Source organism: Nipponia nippon, unplaced genomic scaffold, assembly GCF_047370975.1.
Source record: "Nipponia nippon isolate SJK-2023a ecotype South Korea unplaced genomic scaffold, ASM4737097v1 scaffold_3, whole genome shotgun sequence".
Lineage (NCBI taxonomy): Eukaryota > Metazoa > Chordata > Aves > Pelecaniformes > Threskiornithidae > Nipponia > Nipponia nippon.
In genome coordinates, this window is record NW_028262347.1 from 14,202,794 (window position 1) to 14,225,076 (window position 22,283).

General features: G+C 38.1%; 1 protein-coding gene across 4 annotated transcripts in view; it reads left to right on the plus strand.

The window, feature by feature from the left end:
- The window catches only part of FAM185A (family with sequence similarity 185 member A), a 52,469-nt gene that overhangs the window by 16,613 nt on the left and 13,573 nt on the right, over positions 1-22,283 (plus strand). For 3 of the 4 annotated variants that reach the window (XR_015706902.1, XR_015706903.1, XM_087767581.1), the window contains exons 4-6: positions 4,888-5,026; positions 9,894-9,935; positions 20,259-20,354. Coding sequence is in view for 2 of the 4 variants with exons in the window: in XM_087767581.1 (XP_087623707.1) it covers positions 4,888-5,026; positions 9,894-9,935; positions 20,259-20,354 (277 nt within the window). In the remaining 2 variants the exon portion in view is untranslated. The remainder of the gene's footprint in view (positions 1-4,887; positions 5,027-9,893; positions 9,936-20,258; positions 20,355-22,283) is intronic. The other variant, XM_087767582.1, reaches the window with a different exon arrangement.

A 22,283-nucleotide genomic window follows, 5' to 3' on the forward strand; every position in this document is an offset into this window, starting at 1 on the left:
CAAAAATTCATAAAAGTTAAAGAACTTGGGATTGAAAATGTTTTTAGTCTCAGTAAAAAGCAATCCTGTTTTTTTTTTTCTTCATGCTTTCCCTATCTAGAATACTTTTTTAGTCTTATACTTGAGCAGTCTGACTCCCCCCTGCCCCACCATTTGGGATATTCTGAAACAAATGTTCATTGTATTGGTAGTTTTTGTTTTGTTTTTTATAGTAACTAGCTGACTCAGTACTTCTTTTTAGAATCATGGAATCGTTTACATTGGAAAAGACCCTTAAGATCATCAAGTCCAACTGTTAACCTAACAATACCAAGTCCACCACTAAACCATGGTCCTAAGCACCACATCTACCTGTCTTTTAAATACCTCCAGGGATGGAGACTCAACCACTTCCCTGGGCAGCCTGTTCCAGTGCCTGACCACCCTTTTGCTGAAGAAATCTTTCCTAATACCCAGTCTAAACCTCCCCTGGCACAACCTGAGGCCATTTCCTCTTGTCCTATCGCTTGTTACTTGGGAGAAGAGACCGACCCCTACCTGGCTACAACCTCCTTTCAGGTAGTTGTAGAGAGCAATAAGGTCTCCCTGCAGCCTCCTCTTCTCCAGACTAAACAACCCCAGCTCCCTCAGCTGCTCCTCACAAGACTTGTGCTCTAGACCCTTCACCAGCTTCATTGCCCTTCTTTGGACAGGCTCCAGCACCTCAATGTCCTTCTTGTAGGGAGGGGCCCAAAACTGAACACAGTACTCGAGGTGCGGCCTCACCAGTGCAGAGTACAGAGGGGACGATTACTTCCCTAAACTGGCTGGCCACACTGTTTCTGATATAAGCCAGGATGCTACTGACTTTTTTGGCCACCTGGGCACACTGCTGGCTCATATCCAGCTGGCTGGCGGCCAACACCCTCAGGTCCTTTTCTGTCAGGCAGCTCTCCAGCCACTCCTCCCCCAGCCTGTAGCGTTGCATGGGGCTGTTGTGACCCAAGTGCAGGACCCAGCACTGAGCCTTGTTGAACCTCATACAGTTGGCCTCGGCCCATCGATCCAGCCTGTCCAGGTCCCTCTGTAGGGCCTTCCTGCCCTCCAGCAGATCAACACTTCCACCCAATTTGGTGTCATCTGCAAACTTACTGAGGGTGCGCTTGATCCCCTCATCCAGATCATTGATAAAGATATTAAACAGAACTGGCCCCAGTACTGAGCCCTGGGGAACACCACCTGTGACCGGCCACCAACTGGGTTTAACTCCATTCACCACAACTCTTTGGGCCCGGCCATCCAGCCAGTTTTTTACCCAGCAAAGAGTACGCCTGTCCAAGCCATGAGCAGCCAGTTTCTCCAGGAGAATGCTGTGGGAAACAGTGTCAAAGGCCTTACTAAAGTCCAGGTAGACAACATCCACAGCCTTTCCCTCATCCACTAAGCGCGTCACCTTGTATGATCTGTACCAAATGATCTGCTCCAGAACCTTCCCTGGCACCGAGGTCAGGGTGACAGGCCTGTAGTTCCCCAGATCCTCCTTCCAGCCCTTCTTGCAGGTGGGTGTCACATTTAGTCAGGTTAGCCAGGACTGCCGATAGATGATGGAAAGTGGGCTTGATGAGCACTTGCGCCAGCTCCCTCAGTACCCTTGGGTGGATTCCATCTGGCCCCGTAGACCTGTGTGTGTCTAACTGGGGTAGCAGGTCGCTAACCATTTCCCCTTGGATTACAGGGGCTTCATTCTGCTCCCCGTCCCTGTCTTCCAGCTCAGGGGCGTGGGTACCCGGAGAACACCTGGTCTGGCTATTAAAAACTGAGGCAAAGAAGGCATTAAGTGCCTCAGCCTTTTCCTCATCCTTTGTCCCTATGTTTCCCCCTGCATCCAATAAAGGGTGGAGATTCTCCTCAGCCCTGCTTTTGTTGCTAATGTAGTTATAGAAACATTTTCTATTGCCTTCTATGGCGGTAGCCAGATTAAGTTTCTAGTTGGGTTTCGGCCCTTCTCATTTTCTCCCTGCATAACCTCACAACATCCTTGTAGTCCTCCTGAGTGGCCTGCCCCTTCTTCCAAAGGTCATAAACTCTCCTTTTTCTCCTGAGCTCTAGCCAAAGCTCTCTGTTCAGCCAGGCCGGTCTTCTTCCCCACCGGCTCGTCTGTCGGCCCATGGGGACGGCCTGCTCCTGTGCCTTTAAGATTTCCTTCTTGAAGAATGCCCACCCTCCCTGGACTCCTTTGCCCTTCAGGGCTGCCTCCCAAGGACTCTGTCAGCCAGGCTCCTGAACAGGCCAACGTCTGCCCTCTGGAAGTCCAGGGTGGCAGTTCTGCTGACCCCCCTCCTTACTTCTCCAACAATCGAAAAGTCTATCATTTCATGATCGCTGTGCCCAAGATGGCCTCCAGCCACCACATCGCCCACCAGGCCTTCTCTGTTCACAAGCAAGAGGTCCAGCGGGTGCCCTCCCTGGCGGCTCCCTCACCAGCTGTGTCGGGAAGTGTCTTCCATGCACTCCAGCAACCTCCCAGACTGTTTCCTCTGCTGTATTGTATTTCCAGCAGATGTCTGGTAAGTTGAAGTCCCCCATGAGAACAAGGGCTAGCGATTGCAAGACTTCTCCCAGCTGCTTATAGAATATTTCATCTGCCTCTTCATCCTGGTTGGGTGGTCTATAACAGACTCCCACCATGATATCTGCCTTGTTGGCCTTCCCCCTGATTCTTACCCATAAACACTCAACCCCATGTCACCATGTGCTGAGACAACTCTTTTTATTGCTGTGCATTTATAAGAAAGGTACTTGAAGTTGGTAAATAAGATGAGTTGGTATGTGAGCTTGTTTATAATAAAGCACTTCATAATATTTAAAGGAGTGTTTAAATAGAGCCAAAACTTGCATCCCATGGTAACAGATGTAGCTTTTTGGGCTTTCCTTTTCCTATTCAGGATGCCACAAGGCAGCCAGTTTGCACCCAAGCTCTGCAGATATTTTTATTTTATTCCCCCCCACACATACACTTTTTTAAGTGTGCCTTGCTCTGTTTTCATTGTGCTGATAGCAGTGATGGCCCTGCTAAAATTGGAAAGGTTCTTTGCAAGTCATTTAACTTTCTTCAGAACAGGTTTAGATCACAGAGCCTAAACTGACAGTGGCTTTTCTTTTACTTGTTGCTTTGGCCATGTGCCACAGCAGGTTTACACTTTGCCATCCCGGGTGAGGCAGTAGTGGAGTACTCTGTGGGAAACATTCCTAGGACAGATGCAGTGTAAACTTATGTTTGTTAAGGTCTCTGCTTGTTAGAGTTTTGTTAGAAGCATTGAGAGATTGAAAAGCTGGATTGCTGTCACTTTCAGTAGTGACAAATTATGCCTTAATATCATGGGGTTTGTTTACTGTTGATGCTTAGATTCTGTAGCATAGTTCTAAGCAGCATCACCTACAGAGATTGCAGATATTGACTGTCGCGTGTATCTAATTCTAGCACGGCACCTTGATCACTAGATTTTCTTAAAGGTTAATGTATCTTGTTACGTTCTTGGAGACCTACTATGTATTGTAGCATCATGTCAAAAGTCTTAAGACAAGAGTCCATATGTAACCTTATGACTTAAGGTGTAACAACAGCATAAAGCTCGGTATGTGTGGATTGCTAAAGTCACAGTATAATTTGGCTGGCATATAGTCCATACTGAACCAGCCTCTTTAGCTCACTTCTTGGGGCACAATATAGCATGGAGTTTGTGCAGCACTAGTTGCTGTTTGTCAGAATATCTCTTACTTCATCCATAGCTTATTCTTTATATAATATAACACTGGAAGGGTCAGCAGATTTATTTATTTTTTATTAACTTTTTTCCACAAGATGATAATGCTAAAATGACAAAGTGGATTTAAAGATAAATTGACATAAGGCACAGTTTGTTCTAGAAGTCCATATATAATTTCATGTAATGAATAAGGATTTTGTGCAATTCACTTAAAGTCTGCATAAGCAAAATAAAAACAAATTGAGTGGGGGTTAAATATGAACTGTTGCATGATTCCATCATAAATTAAGTTTAACTGAGGAAGAACAGAATTAAATTCATATGGTAGTTGCACAAGCACGTGATTTGTTTTGCTTTGTTCAGATAGGTGTAGGTTATGTCACAGGACTGGTTACTTGTACGTAGGTAATCTCATCTATCACCTTTTATTCCCCAAATCTATCCATAGTGCAACTTTTCAAATCTTATCCTTTTTCTCCATTTCTATTGAAAAGAAGTAGAAATGGAGATCTTATCCGTCATTTTTCCAAGGCTTTGTATAGCTTGAGGCTTAAGTTCAAGAATTGAGGCCTGAATAACCAAGGTAATATGAACAATTATACTGAGAAAAAGAGCAGCTGTGGTTTTTTGCAAACTTTCATCAAAGCTATGTCTACAAAGTGAGCCAGTTAAAAATCTGCATAAATAGCTGTATGTAACAAAGACAGTGGATGTTTCAGTATGTGGTGGCAGAAAACTGATTACCAATGCTTTAACTGTCATAATGCTGTATGAACATTAAGTCTACATTATTAAAGCTAAGCCTTTTTTTTTTACTTTTCAAAATGAAGCATTTTGGTTTTTAAAAATAAATCAAGTTTTTCTTTCATCCGTTTGTGACTATTTGGGTTCTTCACCTGTATGATGGATGTAGTAATTCATAGGAATGTTGTAAAGAATTATTAACTTGTTGGTCAGAGCTCTTGGATGAAAAGGGTTTTTGTTGTCTTGTGTAGCTTTTAACTAAGAACTTGATTCTGTTTGTTCTGCACCAACAACTGCTTTTCATTTGTTTTGCCTCTTAAAAGTGTTACTTCCCTCTGCCTTTTCAAACTGTGATGACAAGTTTTCCATTATGTTTATTTAAGTTTATTTCTCTTAGAGTGTGAATATTGAGAAGCTGCAGGGGACATCCATCAACATATCTACTGAGGATGGGCTGCTGAAAACTAAGTATCTCTATGCAGAATCATCATCTCTGTCTTCAGTAGCTGGTGATATTCTGCTGGGAAGTATTCATGGTAAGAAGGAAATACTGTCACATGGTTAGGGAAGCTGTCACAAATTTTGCTGCTTTGAAGGTATTCATAATGTTCACAGTAACATATGGACTAATGCTATAGACTGTCACTGAATGAACTGTGCGCAGTTTATGAACAAAACAGTTCTGTATTTGTTAGAGACTGGATTGACGAGAATTAACTTACCATATAGCATACTGTATTTATTTTTAAAAACAATTTTATAAGTGTACTTGTGAAATAGCAAAAAGTGTATGTTATAAGAAAGAAATGTATGACACATACTAAGGATTTAAAAATATTTTAAAATTCAGCAATTAAACTTATACGAAAAGTAGTAAGAGGCTTCTCTTCCCCTCTCTCCATCCTTTATTTTCTTCATAGGAGAAGTTAACTCTTACAGCGTCTACTAAGAACTGTGGTAGAACTCGGCCGTATTTCAAAGTTTTTAGTAGAAATGGTCTGTGTGTGTGCTGGCACCCTATACTAATAGAGTGGTGACAGTTTCTGTTCTGTGATTGGCAAAAAAGGTCTCTAATCCATCCACCCTTTACTGTCCTTCGCCTAGAACTAAAACTAATTAACCTGAGTGTCTTTTATATCAACAGCAGTCAGGGTGGGAATCTGGTGTGGTTTTCTAATTTAACAAAATTCCCACTGAATTCTCACTGTGCTGTAATGCATTTGTGGTGATTTAACATTAAAACAAACTGGAGGATGAAAATTACTCAGGTCAGTCATAGTTCCAGATTTCCAGCTGTATGCCTTTATAAACAATTTGCTGCTATTTCTTAGCAATTCTGTGCTGTCATCTTGCTTGAGAAATGACTCTTGTTTTTTCCTTAAAGAAGCAAGTCTTTTGTCTATTATAGTAAATTTAAGACTGGTTTCTAAACCTGTTAGGTAAAGTTCACTTCAGCATGCATAGGCAGAAATAAGATTTTTTTTTTTTTTCTTCTTGTTATTGTATTCTTCTAACATGTAGACTGTATTGTTACTGGTACTTCTGTTGATAAGCTGTTTTGTTTTGGTTGTTTTTTTTTTCCCCTAACTTCAAACCAATATGATACTATGGAGTGATCAGTTTGTGAGCATGTTCATGCCTGTGTGCACATCCAAAAGTTTATTTTTGTTTTCTTGGAGCAAAGATGAAATGATAACTGCTGAGGTTAATGACTTACTTCCTTGGTAATGCCTCGTTGTCATTTAGCTGAAGAAACATTGTGAAAACAAATAGAATTGTATCCAAATTATACAGACATTTCTTACGTTACTTCAGGGTTATTTTCATGAGCTTTCTACTAAATGGGTCTGGAACACCTCTAACATTATTTTAGCTGTTTCTTGTAAAAACAATTGCACAGTAACATTTGCTTGATCCTTCTAGTTTATTTTTTCAGAAAAATATTTTCTGCAAAATATGCTCCTCAATCACGTCTTAATAGTAAGAGCAAATACTTTTCAAGTCTTTTATTATATTGCATATATATATATATATATATATATACACACATGTGTATATATATTGTGGAAAAGGTAAACTCAGATTATAATTTTATGTTAGAAAAAAATTAGTCACTTTCACTTCTAGTCTTTGCTCATGAAGTAGCTCAATTTTAGTGGTAGTTTTGTTTGTAAACACTCGGAGAGATTGTTTCTTGGGCAATTAAGCCCGCTATTTCCCTATAGCTGACAGTATGCTGATATTATAGTTGGCATAAAATCAGCACATCTGTGCACAAAACTGAGCTAGACTTCATTGCTTTTGCACTGAGAACTTTGAAGTCAGGGCAACACAAACTTTACAAACCTGCCTAAGACCCATTTTGTAGTTGAAACTCGGGCCATACAATTCCAACACTGGCAGTGCCTAAGCCTGAGTGCAAACTTGGCTCAGGAAGGGCCTGAATGGAATTAAAATTAGGAACTGAAAGACTAAAACTGACTTTGTATAGAAATACTATAGTGATTCTGTATTGCAGTCCTTAAGCAATCCCATAACAGTGATACTGTCTCTAATATTCTTGCTGACCAATGCCTCAGATTATGGAGGCATGAGCATATAATCAGAAGGTAAATTTTCTTTGCTGTCACAAAAAACAAACAGACAAAAAAAACCATCCACCAGCACGACACAGGCAAACTACAGACAAAAGACTGTCAGATCCTTTTATTTGTAAAGAAAATGAGTGTATATTGCATGCACCATGTATTTAATGTTGTTGAAGCTGGTATTTTTGTTATAGAACAAAAATTACTGTCATGGTTTTTTATAGAATGCCTGTATCACTGGTAGCAGGATGAATACAAATGGTAGTTTGAACATTTGACTTTTAATTTAACTTGAGTTTAGCTCACTTTTTAATGTCGGCTAGATTTCCCTCCTTTCAGTGCATAATTGTTGTGTTTGTACATTACTAGTAATTTAAAAACTTAATAGAATTTAAGATTTTACTTAAAGGTATCTTTCTATAAGCATTTTCATATTAAAAATTACTATCTCTGAAAAGGTGTAAATTTTACTCACACTACAGGGAATTTGAGTAATGCTGTATTAAAACAACAAAATAGCTTGCATTTTGCAGGCACCTTTTAATGTAAAATCTAAGTAATTCATATATCTGATAAGACAGCTGGATTGCAATGTTCAGAAATGGGCTGTTCCCAGTGTATGTATCTGAAGTCACTACAATACTTAAGATGCCCTTAGAATGGGGGATTAAGATCTCTATGGAAATACCAGTGAGTACACATTTCTTTCTGTAGTCCAACCCACAACTAAAGGGAAGGGGGCAAATGCTCCCTATTGAATTTATTCAGTCTTACAAAGGAAAAAAAGGTAAAGGTAAGAGAATATGCACGTAGGCATTCTTAATTGCTCTTTTGCATGCTTCGTAGTTTTACGGCAAATGAATAATGCATTATTTTGAAGAAGGTGGTTTTGAGTACTTGTAATCAGTTTCTGTAACTGGTGTTACAGATGTGAGGTGCTATTTCTAGTTGACCTAGTAATTACCTCTAGTCAGGTCTTTCTCTCTTTGCCCTTGACATGTCCAAAAAATACTTGGCTAGCCTAAAAATTGTAAGTTAAGTGTTAGCCTTCATGGAACAATTACATGACCAGAAGTACACTTCTTTGCGCTGTCTGTAGACACTGCAGGTCACAACACAGCAGGACATTGCTGTCTGCTTTAAAAGCAACTTTTGTTCTAGCTAAATGTTTGAAGTGAGCCTATCACACTAATATGTTTACATTGCACAACATTAGCCATATCTGCCATATAAGTTTGTGGTCAATAGGAGTTTGATTTCTAAATGTTTAATATTTTTTCAAGACCCTGCTTATCAAAACCAAAAACAAAAAACCCAGGAAAACAAAGAGAATAGACCGCAAGTCCCACGGGCTGTATTCAGACAGAGTATAATCTATCTTCAGCTCCATGGGAGTTGCTAGCTAACAAAACCCTAGGCTTTTTTGTAGGTTGTACAAAAATAAGTACTAGTCATAATAAAATGGGGAAAAGGGTGTGCCTTTTAAAAACAGCAAACAGTAAAGCCAAACGTCTTTCAAGTTCATTGAAATACGGTTTTGTTTCAACTCTGATTTTCAGAACCCCTAAGTATTTTGTACAGTATGTGCTTGAAATGATGAATTTAAGACTATTGATAATAGGCTTTTTTTCTAGCTTTCAGCCCATGGACTGCTAAGAAAAACACATTGTACAGGTCATGTACAATGGAATCCATTCTACCCTAATGGATATTCACTACTGTGTAACTACAGAAGACAGGAGCAGAGCTTGATCCATTTGCAAGTTTTAAAGGCTTCTCCCAAAAGATCTGAAAACTGTTGTTAATACTGTGTATTACTAAATGACTGTGATCAACCTTATTTTTCAGTTATCCTCCCGGGAGGATGAGGGATTGGCAGGAATGACATGTTGTGGTTTAGTTTTTTAATGTAAAGCATTTTTTGGGAGGCAGTTATACATGTGTAATGTACATGGAATTATGGAAGTTTCTACCGACTTTGTTAGACTTGTTAGCAGCATAGATGGCTTTACTGTTATGAGGTACATCTGTCCTCCTTCCAGATTCTCTTGATGCCATAGGTAAAGGGGAAGAGTATGTATTTTGACATTTAAGGATAAACCACCAGTGCCTGTTCAAAGTAATGCGAGGTCGGTAGAAGACTATTCTATGTTTTATGCCTTATACATTGTCTGTTCTCCAGTGTGCCCAACACCCTCAGATGTTGCTGAATCCAATGAAAAATTTTGACAGTGGTTCATCATGCACATAAGAATAAGCTTGGAGGGACTAGGTGACAATCAGTGATTCTTCAGGCAATTGCCCAGGAAGTAGCCTTTGAGCATAAAGCAAAAAAACCCAGCAGAGGGAAGGGGCATGTGCATATGTATGTATAGAAAAAAGGAAAATAAAACAGTTTTTCTTACTCATCCTCTTGAACTACTTAAATCATCTATAGTGCTGTTGCAGGCATCAGAGCAATTTAAAAAAATTAAAAATTTGGCCCAAAATAAAATAAGAAAATATTGTGCGTTAGCCTCACAATGCCTCTCTGCTTTTCTCTCCCTCACCTCCAGTCTGTGCCTTTAAGCTTTGCTCAGAGTGTTTTTCTTGTCTGGAATCACTTCATTGTTACCCACGTGTTGAGATTTTTGTTCGTAAAGCAATAATATTCAAGCAATATAACTGGTTTATGCTATTTTGCTTTTATATGCAAATCAGATATACAAATATAATGCTCTTGTATAGGATCACATTACTTTAGTCTTTGTTATGATTTCAGAAACCAGTTAAATAATATGCTTTTAACATTTTTCCCCTTTTCATTTTCTAATAGGTAACACCAGCCTTCAGACCAAAACAGGGAGTATCACAGTAGGTAGGTTCTACCTTCTCTCTGAGATATCTCTTTTCTCACTATTCCCTTCTCCTTTCTAAAAGCTAAATAGTCACAGGGAAAGTAAAAAGGAGGTGATTCCTCTCAGATGTTTCTGCCCTCTTTTCTTTTCAGGAGTAGCACTGATAGCTGCATAGCTGAAGAAGATCCTTTCCAAACTTGTCTGTCAGCCTTTTGCAGTTAGGCAAGGCACACTGTCTAGCTTTTGATACCACAATACCCCCTGGGCTTTGTACAAGTTAGACTGAGTCTAGGTGTCATCTTTTAGATTAAGATGGGATAAAAGGATGTGAGAAAAGACTAAGTGTGCATCAAGTGCAATCGTTTTGCCTTTAACCTAGTTCTCTATCTTACATTTATTGATATCAGTGTTTAGCTATGTTTAGTTTTTATATCACGAAGCATTAATCATTGATGTATTACATATTGGGGGAGGGGAAGGCTTGTGATAACTTAAACATTTCCAAACTATTAGGCTAATCATTGTTTTCCCTTCAGAAATAAAAACAGCTCATAAATTTTCTTTCAGGAACTTGAGCTTTTATACAACAGGGTAACTCAGAGTTATCAATTATGGTATACACTATATTGGTTGTATTAGTCTAGGAAAATATTAGGGCCCCTTTTTGACCGTTTCATAGTACATCAACATAAAAGTAAGAAACTCAAATTCTGCTTATTTCTGTGGCAGAAAATTGAAGAGAATCACTGACAAGGCTCAGTGTCTCTTGAATGTACATAGAAGGATTTCCCCTTCTGTAAATAAACTTGGTTTTAGGCCTAAATCTCAAAGACTTCTGTTAATGGCAGTAACTGTAGTCCCTCACTAAGCATTGTTCAGGGATGAGCTGTACTGTTACAACTCTTCTTATGTTTCTAAGGGATCTATATTAACATCACTGGAAAATGAGTGCAATACACATTCTTGTGAGTTAGTCATTAAACCACAGAATTAAATTAAGCATGCTGGTCTGTTTTTCCTTCTGTTAAATAAACTCCTAGAATATGAAAAGTGTTTAAATAAAGGTTTCTTAACACAGGAGGTAGCTTTTTCTATCAACAGATGATGATTATTTTCCTTAATTAATCAGGTTCAGATTAAACATTAAGACACATCTTGCAGTTGAATAAACTTTATTTTTCAGATTTCAATTGTGAAAGCACTAGTTAGACTTAATCTTTTCTTAAAGAGCATTAAACATCCTTTAGATTTTCATGGATTTTTCCAAAGGCAAATGACTTTTAAGATCCAGTGGTTCAACTCTCAAAACTTGATAAAGAAAACGTAAAGTTTTGTGTGAAAAGTTTTCGTGTATGAGAAATTTACGCCACAAGATAGCGTATTGGATTGCCAGAGACCTGATGGGGATTTGCTGATAGAAATAGGAAGAACAACTCAGATCTTCCAACTTCCTTGGCTGGGTTTTCACGGGGATGTAGTTAGTTATTTCACTGGAGGCAGAATTTTATCAGTTAACTGAAAAAATGCACTTTTCTCTAGCTTTTGGGGATGTATCCTTAGCTTTTGAGAGATTTATTTACAAGTCAAACTAGAACATGGTTGAGAGTGCTGGGGGTTTTTTTCAAAATATTTTTTGGAAAATACAAGTGACTGTATTGACAGTTTCTTATTCTTGTATAATTCTTCATTAAAACAGGAAACCAATGCTGTTGTCTCTCGCTCCCTTTAATTTTCTGCCTTTTTAAATTGTTTATAGAATAGTTTGATTTGTTTTTCTATTTTGGTATTACTTGTTTGTGTAAATCTGCTTTTATTTTTTGAAGACTCTATCCAAAATTCAGTCCAATTTTAAGCATCTGGCATATGGGAGCGTGTCACACTGACATTGTTAAAATAAGAAAGTAGGGATTATTCCCTTTTTTTCTATACTGTGGGCTTTGTTAGTCACCAACAAATTGTTTTCCAACCCTGTACTAGAAGCTTCCTACTTCTAACAAATGTTCTATGGGTTTTGAGTGACGACTTAATTTAAAACGACCAGACTTATTTTTACTTCTAATTTAAGTTCAAATAGTCATTAGAAATCTGAATAATCTTACAAAAAGTAATGGAGTACTTTTTTCTTAGAATTAGCTTAATCTTTTACATTTTTATTTGGTGAATTCATAGGGAAACTCAGGTTGGAAGAGACCTCAGGAAGTTGCAGAATCACAGAATGATTGAGGTTGGGAGGGACTTCTGGGTGTTGTCTTGTCCAGGCCCCCTGCTGAAGCAGTCTCTGGTCTCCAGCCTCCTGCTCAAAGCCATGCCAGCTGTGAGGTTGCTTGGGGCTTTACCCTGTGGTCTTGAAAACCTCCAAGGATGCAGACTGTACAGCCTCTCTGGGCAAACTGTTCCAATGCTTGACTGTCCTCAGGGTGAAAAAGGTTTTCCTTCTATCCAGACTGAAACTCTCTTTTTTTCAACTTATGTCTGTTGTCTATCGTGCTCTCATCATGCACCACTCTGACGGGCCTGGCTCTGTCTTGATCACCTCCTCGCAGATACTAGGGGGCTGCTGTCAGGTCGTGAAGCAGTCTGATCTTCAGGCTGAGCAAGCCCTCATCCCTCAGCCTCTCCTGATGGGGAAGGTGTTCCATACCCTGACTATCTTGGTGCTTCTCTGCTGAATTCCCTCCAGTTTATTGATGTGTCCCTTCTTTTGGGAGCCCCAACGCTGGATGCTGTATTCTACGTATGATCTAATAAGTGCTGAGTAGAGGGAGATAATACCTTCCCTTGGTAACACTGGCCATGCTCCAGTTAATACCGCCAAGGATACTGTTGGACTTCATTTCTGCCAGGGCACGCTGCTGGCTCATGTTCAGTCCTGCTAGATTTTGCTTATTTCTCCATGTTATTGGTATGGTCTGATTATGTATTCTTTAATCTGCTGCCAAGCCAAATTTTCCCCTACCAGCTCAAAAAGAAAATTGTTTTTCCTTACTGGATTACTTATGTTTAACTCAATTATGCATTGAAGAAATGCATCTTCTGTGTTTGGTATAGTCAGAAATGATAAAGCTTATGGTGGTTGTTTTGTTTCAGAGGGGAGAAAACAAGCTTAACCAGCTTATGGGCAGCAGGAACTTAGTCTGGCAAGGAAAACTCTGAGATCCAAGAAACTTTTTGTTTTTTTTAATATGTCAGTGTCAGTTTGCCTTATTCTGCTAATTTCTTTCTTCAGTAACCCACACTAGACAACCTGAAGGCTTCAGAGACTTGCTGTGATGCTCACTGTCTTAAACCAATTGAAACCTAACAATTAAGAACACTCAAACTTTCTCAAAAACATAAATTTTAGTATAGTCCTGACATGAAAGTGAACTGAGGTGTCTGAGATCCTCTGTTGTGATGAGAGAGTGTCATCATAAGGCAATTTCCTAGTACTGAGACAAAACACCAAAGTTCTGTTTTACAAAGGGAATCAATTGTGGAAAACAATTATGGTATTGAAGACAGATTTGGATGACTGAAAAATAAAACAATAAACAACTTAACTGTATTTAGAAGTAATGCTGCATCTGTGAGTTTTGTCTTGAGGGTTTAGTTTTTAAATATGTGATCTAGGGAATTTTTAAATTAAAAACCTCATTTCTGAAATCCATTAAAGGCATTTACTGTACTTCATAAAGTACAGCTCTTAAGTACTTTAAAAAAAAATACCCATGCACACACTTGTCTCTTAATTGCAGTTAGTTCTATTGATCTAGTCTTTGCCATCTGCTGAAAGTATGTTAATGTTCTGGCTCTCATTTTTAAGTGTCCTTCATCTTCCAGGCTTGTACCTCAGAACTTGACCTTCTGTGTTGGACTGATGACAGACCTGTAATGTTTTTTCCCCATTGTTCCCATGCTTTCTTCCACACCATGCTATACTAAGGGTGCTGCTCTCCAGGCAGGTTGGAAACAGCTGCTTTTTCCTATCCCTCAGGTGTCAGGCTATGAAAAATGAAAGTTAAAGAATAGTCCACTATGAGTTAATATCTGCTGAGTTACTACTTGGTTTTATCATCAGTCTTTGTTTCCATGTTCCCCTTCCTTCTCTTTGTGTCCTTTTGAACAGAGATTATATTGCGTTCTGGACAGAGCTTATGTCCTGGAGAAAATACTTAAAATTGGAGCACACAAAAAAAGTAGCTGCTGCCTGAGAACAATAGGGTTTTCCTTGCAGCTTAAAAGAATAAACTTTTTTACTTCTGTACGTGTTCTATTAGCAATAAACAATTTTGGTGATGTTACATCATGTATGTTTTATAGCATCTCATCTAATGGTGCTGAAGATTCTGGATGTTACAGTAGTACTTAAGTTTATATTGGTTTTGGAACAATATTTTATTTTTTCAACTCTTGATAAGATATATATTTTATCCTTGTAGAATGTGTATCTTGCTACAGTTGTCAATACCTATTTGTTCATAGCAGAAAAATGAAGGACTACACCATCCATTTCATCCACAGATGGATACTTCTGTTCCAGTATAGAGCTAACCAGTCTACATTCCAGACAGTAGAAATATAACTAGACATCCAAGTATGATCCAATTCTAATAACTTCTAACAGGCAGTATTTTCCTACAGATATGATATCTGAAAGTCTTTCACAGGATGCCACAAGTGGAAAAATAATTGATTTTTCTGAAGAATTGTTTCCTTCCCTCACTAGTTGGGGTGCACTGAAACCTCTTGATAATTGAATCCAAAATGCTCTCTCCTTAAATACTATCACTGTTATTTAATATATATTAGGTACATTCTAAGAAATGCAGTATCCTAGAAATATCAGGCCTGTTCATTTTATTTCAAACATACGTTTCCCACGTATACCACTCTTAATCTACAAAAATTTGACTAATGAAGATATAATTTCCATGGATTTACATCAAGAGAACAAATCTGAAAGTCTGAATCTATGCAGAGCTAGATTAAGGTATTTGTCCTTCTTGGAAAGAAGCAGCCATGATATAAAAGAACTGCATGTCTCTTATGCATATTAAAATACAGGGCTGTGTTTAGTATCATAGAATACTATTTATTTATTAGATCTGAATACAAAACCAAAAGTGCTTTTCCTGTTGGGATAAAATACCCTGATGCTGAAGAAATCACTCTGTAGTTTGACGGTTTTTTTCCTCAGTAGGTCAGCATTCTCCTTAAACATACTAAAATTAAGGGTAACATTTTCTTACTACTCCTTTACAAGTGTTATAAGCTGTGAATTTTAAAACTGTGAAAATGAAATCCTTAAATCCTGTTGTCAAAAGGAGGGTGTTATGTTTTGATCTGTAATAAAAAGTAAGTCCTAGAAAAGAAAGCGTAATGTTTAACGAACATGGCCTCTGGAGGTTGGCTGGTCCACCCTCCTCCCTCCAGGCAGGGTCACCTAGACCAGGTTGCCCAGGACCATGGCCAGACAGCTTTTGAATACCTCCACTGATATGCCAGTATACCAAGGTATTTACAAGATCCCCCCTGAGCCTTCTCTTCTCCAGGCTCAACAGTCCCAGCTCTCCCAGCCTTTCCTCATAGGAGGGATGCTCCAGTCCCTTAATCATCTTTGTACCTTTTGTTGGACTCTCTCCAGCATGTCCATGTCTCCCTTGTACTGGGGAGCCCAGAGCTGGACACAGTACTCAGCTGTAGCCTCACCAGTGCTGAATAAAGAGGAAGGATCACCTCCCTTGACTTGCTGGCAATGATTTGTCTAATGCAGCCTGGATACCCTTCACCTTCTTTGCGGCATGGGGACATTGCTGGCTTGTCTTCAACCTGGTGTCCGCCAGGACCCCCAGGTCCTTTCCTGCCAAGCTGCTTTCCAGCTCGGTGGCTCCCAGCATGTACTGGTGCCTGGGCTTGTTCCTGTGCAGGTGCAGGACTTTGCACTTCTCATTGTTGAACTTCTTGGGGGTCCTGCCAGCCCATTTCTCCAGCCTGTCCAGTTCCCTCTGGATGACAGCATAACCTTTTGGCATATCAGCCACTTCTAGTTTTGTGTCATTAGCAAATTGGTGAGGGTACGCTCTGCTCCATCATCCAGGTCATTAATGAAGGTGTTAAACCAGACTGGACCCAGTATTGACCCTGGAGTTCACCACTAGTTACTAGCCTCCAACTCGAGGCTCACAAATGAACAGTTTTACATAATTTATTGAAACTTCCACAGGAGGTTTTGTGGGGATTTCATGTCATGTTCCTGACTAGATGCACATATCTCTTCAGAAGTTGCTTCCATCCCATTAGTCTCTTAAACGTTTAAAATAGTAGAGACTTATAGCCAATTGGTTTGCAGAGATGATTAGCACAGTGTGATATAGACTGTGGAAGAAGATGCATAGATATGGACAGTGAGGATATTCAAAGGGGAAGATCCCATTTGATCTATAGGGGGTCAGAGGCTTATCAAGGTGAAGTTGTACTTGGCACATTGTATTATGATGCAGGATTGAGGCATGTCATGGGGGTTTTTTTTTGGAACAGAATAAGTTACCCAAAAGAGACTCTGGCCTTTAGAAGCAATGGATATAACTTTAAAATCTAGGTAGAAAATAGATCATTTAGAGGTAAAAGGGTAATCTGGACAATTTAGTTAGCAAAAGAATTGTTTTAATGAGAGATTTCTTTGCTTTCTGTGATACATCATTTGTTTTGCGAGGACTGGATGGTGAATATGGTAAGGACTGCTAATGATTTTTTAGTAGTATGTGCAATTAGTATTTAATGTATGCATTTCAATTTCTCATAATATTTTTCATGTGACAGTTTTAGAACAATGAACTAAACCAAGAAAATTGACCAGTCTTTATCAACAAACACTACTAGGTAGCCAGTTAAGTAGGAATTAAATCTTCCTCACACTTCAGAGATGTTGGAATCTTATACTTTCTTCTATCTTTAACCAAATCACAATAAATATTTTGTGTTTTCGTATTGAAATCAGTTTTGTCACTGATTTTAACATGAGCAAGGTCAGTCATTATGTACTATTAGGAAAAGTAAATATGTTTTTGCTTAGACTTAAGGAAAGATCACTTGTGTTTAATCCTTTCTTCAGTACTTGGCTTTATAAAATGAAGGAAGAAGAGATACTAAATGTTGCGAATGATGTTTCAGTTTTGTCACCTTTGTGGGCCTTTCAGTGATTTCAGTTGTATAGTCTTTCTCAAGTTATGTGACTTAGGTCTTATTCTTCAAGCTGTACTTATTTTTCATAAAGCTTAACAAAAACTTTGTCAAGGACATCTTGCTTCACTGCTTTTTTTTTCCCCCTTTTTTTCCCCTTGTACTAGTAAATTCTTAAATAGCTGAAGTTGCTCAAGAGTGACCATCTGCTCTGTTTCCAGTAGAACAACTCATGCTTGATTTCCCCTTGGGTTGTCAGTCCTTAGCAAACTCTGACTTCAAACTATACACTTTTTTTCTTGTTGTTACTTTCAGTTATTCACATGGATCCCAGCTAACACTGGGTGTATATTTAAAAATAAATCGCCTTAGTTTTGTTCTGTCATAACTGTAAAATATGTATTGTCTCCCTTATTATTTCAGTTATGTATTTTATCCTACCAGATTGTGTTACTTAATATAGGGTAATTTTTCTTGTTGAAATATTTATTTATTTATATTTGGCCTTTTTTGTTATATAACTTCATCTTTGCTGTTTTTAATTAATTTTCCTTTTTCCTCCTTCTCATTTGTTTATAGAGACACAAAACTTAAAACAGCATCTTTAGTAGACTTTGCAGAAGTGATGAACAACTTTAAGTCTCTCGGCATTCTTATTTGTATCTATGCATTTATATTCAATATCATATCCATAAAGTTCTTTCTATAAATCATATTCAGTTGTTTCCATAAAATACATTTCATGTTATTTCCATAGATCAAAGCTAAACAGGTATTGTAGTGTCAGCTTTAGTGTTTGGTTAATGCTGCTGAGGTTCTCAATGTTTTTGAAGCTTTGCTGTATTTTCTTCTGCCATCAGAAACTTCTGTTCAGTGGTGTACTCTGGGAGTCAAAATCTGGCAAGTCATCCTCCCAAAACAGCGTTCCGCTTTCCCTCAAGTTGTTTTTGGTTTGGGGTTTTTTTGGTTGGTTGGTTTTTTGCTTTCAAGGTACATCTGTGCCTTGGCGAACCCATGCCTACTGCCCTCTTCCCGCATCCTTTATTCTGTTTATGCCTTCTGCAAACAGAATCCAGTCTCTCTCATGAAATCAGAGTTCTTTTATTTTTTTTTTATGTATATACATATATATATATATGTATAAAATTGAAAATCTAGAAAGGAACTCTGTTCAGTCTTGAAGTGAGGCTTCAAAAGGTAATTTACAAAAGGCATCTTTTCACTGTGAAGAATCTCACAAGAGCTGCTTTTGCATTTGAAGAGTGGGAAGAGGAAGGATTCACTGAATAAACATTGGTCGCTGACTGTTAGCAGTTGTTCTCCCTGGAGAAGGGTTGCTGTCCTATCGCAGGAGACTCCTCTTTCTTCACAGTGCAGATAAAGGAACTAATTACATGTTTTGTTGAAAGCAGAAGAGTCAGCGGCTGGGTATTTCCTGTATTTGTTGCCACGAGATCTCTGTCAAGGTTATGTGGAGTCTCAGTGATTGGCTGTTAGTAAATTTGATTTGGAATATCTGCAAAAATAGCTTTTACATGAAAATGTTGGTTTATGGCTACAAAAAACTTTCATTAAACAGATTGATTCAGGTAAAATTTTTCTGTTTCAATGACTTTCATTTTCAAGCTTATGAACATTTTAAAAAGTTATCAATAAAATGTTCCGTTGTGACTTATACAAGCAAAACTTTTTTTTCCAGTTCATTAATTTCAGTTAATGAACAGTTCATTTTTTTTCTTACAGATTTGGAACAGAACTTCTTTAACACAGTCTACTGAGATGGGAAAAATATTGCCATCCAATTCTAGTCATTATTGTTTACTTGTTAGTCAAAGACAGTCTCAGTTTCTCAGCTGACTAAATATGGATTGGCTACTTTTTTTTTAAACTACCTTCCCCTCCAAAGAAATCAGTTTTAGCTGTGGGATAATCTCTTTCTATGTTTTTACTTTTGCATGTAATATGCTGATCTTCCACATCTGTGCTTGAGATCTGGCAACAGAAAAGCTCCAGATGAGTGTATTTAGAGCTAAAACTGTACAGCAAACTTAAGGCTTTAATCCTAGACAGCCTTGTTATGATTAATCAACTTCATTCTCTCATTAATGTTTTTACTTTTTAAAATGGGAAGTTTCATTCACATTTGATTTTGTTATTTTAGCTCATTCTGAAAGTTTGACTGTCTTTCTTTTTCTATGCACAACCAGAAACTAAGAAAAACAGTCTCTATCAGTATTTCAAGATTTCTTGCCAATACTTTCATTTCTAGCCGTGTATCTAAAAAGATATTTCACTGACTGCCTTTTGCTCATGGACATATGTAATTTTTTTATGCTTCTTGAGTTGCTTCATAATTTCTTTGCAATTTTTATCAGTTATAGGTCTGTTCAGTAGTTCAAAAGTTAACTCTTTAGGACTTTGCTGTAATATTGTGGAAATTTGTGTGTTTAAAACTGGAATACATTGCAAGTAATTAAAGACTCAAGTATACAATTAAGGCTTCTTAAAGGCTTTCTGTTTGTAAAAAGGTTTCTTCAGAAAGTTTTGTTATCATAAATTTCAGCTAATAAGGTGTAGTAGAAAATGTAGGTCTCTATTCCAGGGCAAAGAACGAATGCTGTTTTCCTATGTATGTTAAAGTGCAATACTTATCTCAAACATTTGTTTAAAATTCAGATGTAGTGAATCAGACTTTACAAAGCCTGATAACACAGTTCTTATGTGTAACAACATGTTGCAATGCAGAACGGCTTGGTGTTTGCATGGGGTAGCTTTCCTGGGAAAGTCCTCCCTGTGCAGAGTCTGAGCAAATGAACTCTTTTGGAAACTAAAACAGATCTTAGTGTTCAAATTTTGTGCTTGATCTTCACATGAAGATGAATTCATCCTTGTAGAAAGAGGGGAGCGTTGTTGAAGCCTTGTAGATGCTGCAAGTCCAGTACCAACTGCAGGGCTATGGCCTTGGGACCAGTGTATGCCGCAATTCTGGACTGCAGAGATAAGTTTTGTTCAGAAACCTGTTTTTCTATGAGAAGTCTGAGATTCAGTAAATTAATATAAGATACTGCTCAAACACAGAATTGACAAAATCAGTTCAAAGTACAAAGAAAGAGTCTAGCAAATTTTTATTTTAAAAAAGTGAATGATACACAAGTTCTTATTTTCTTTTTTTTTTTTTTTTTTAGATTCATCAGATGGAAGTCTAAAAGCTTCTACGCATCATGGGGCAATAGATGTTTATGTCAGTCAATTAAGAAAAGTGGATCTGAAATCCCAGAAAGGTTAGCAAACTAAAACAAATATTTTTTTGTGGCAGCTTATGATGTAAAAGAAGAGGGGGTAAGGAGTTTTTTGTTTACCTGTCTGGAAAAAATTAATTTGTTAAATTTGTGATTGTTGGTTATCTACATTCTTTTTTACCTCATTATTAGAAAATGTGTGTAAATACTTATAATACAGTAAACTCTGTAAGGGGCAATGGTACTTAAAATGGATTGCAGAATTTTTTTATTTTTCAATACTTTCTTTTCTTCCTGGCAATCTACCCAACAGAATTCTTCAGAGTTGACTTGGATTACAATCTTCCTTTGCCTTGAGCCCAGTTTACTCCATGGTGCTGATATATGTATGTACAGAGTCACAACCATCACGTGTTTACATTTCTTTTTCCTGCCTTTTCCTGGTGAAATGTCCCATTACTGAAATTGGAAGGCAGAAAAACAAAGATGAGGGGGCATTACCCTACCATTCTTCCTTTTTTCTCCTCATTACTCACTAGAATTTCACTTCTTAATTAAAAGCTCACTCCTAAAGTTGGATTCATAGTTTTACAATAGCATATCTTCTGAATGGCAAATAACAAAGTCCTGAATACATCTTGTTAGTCATAGCTTTGCAAAAAGAAAAAAACCACTACAGCATTTCTATAGTGGACTTTAACATCATAACTTCAGGTGGTTTAAAGGAACATGGTATTTGGTACCCTTCTCTTGTTGTCTGGGAGGCAATGCCTACGCCCTGTTGAATCCTAGCAGTTACACAGAAGGAGAATAATGATGGAAATGCATTGAAATCACTTGTGTGCCATTCTTCTGTACAAGCTATTCTGGTTCCATTGGTGCAAGGACATTTTTATATTATTTCCTTGTTACCTTTTGAATCACTTAATACTGCGTTACGTCTCTTTGAATTAGTAGCAAAGAGGAATGTATTTAAGAAAAACTAATTTAAGTTATTTTCAAAACATTGCCTGACATCTCTTTTGGCAGCACAGTTTAGTAAAGGCAAAGTTGAAGTTCTGTTTTCATTTACCCTGTAAATTCAGAGTAACTGCTGACAGCTGCAGCATAGAAAATGTCCCATTCGTGATAAATTAGCTGCATGTGTGTTGGATTTTATGAGTCACATCACTGAGCAACTCTCCAAGGAGGACCCACAGATGAAGACCTTTTCCCTTTCTTATTCTAAGGCTTTTGTGCATGCAGCAAAATTTAGGCCTAAATTCTACTGACAGTTATTGTTCATCAGGACTGTCACAGGCAAGTGATTCTGCTGAATTTAAATTGCATAGCTAGGGTTGCTTTCTCACTGCTACTCAGTTGTTATAACATCTGTTTTCTTATTGTGTTCTGCTTCAGCTTTTGGCGTGTATTTAAAGAAACTTCTTTATGTTTTTCTAAAGTCAATGTTGGAATTGGGCAAAAACTAAGGAGCACATATACAGAAAGTGTATTCTGAATTTTGGTTGGTTTTTCTTTTAATGTGTAGGGTCCAGCTTCCAAACATTGTGACTGAATAGTTTCAAATATGACTGACATGGGCAGGTTGGGGGCCCAGCGTCTGCCTTCAGTCTGATGCATAGAAGCACATATTTAGGGGAAGCAGAAGTCAGAATTTCTGTTTTTAATCTCAAGGGTAGAATTATTCAGGCCACCAAAACCGCAGTTTTGCTAGTAGTTTACATTTTAGCAATATATAGTTGTCATGGTTTAACCCCCGCCAGCAACTAAGCCCCACACAGCCGCTCGCTCACTCCCCTCACAGTGGGATGGGGGAGAGAATCAGAAGGGTAAAAGTGAGAAAACTCGTGGGTTGAGATAAAGACAGTTTAATAGGGAAAGCAAAAGCCACACACGCAAGCAAAGCAAAAGAAGGGATTCATGCACTCCTTCCCATTAGCAGGCAGGTGTTCAGCCATCTCCAGGGAAGCA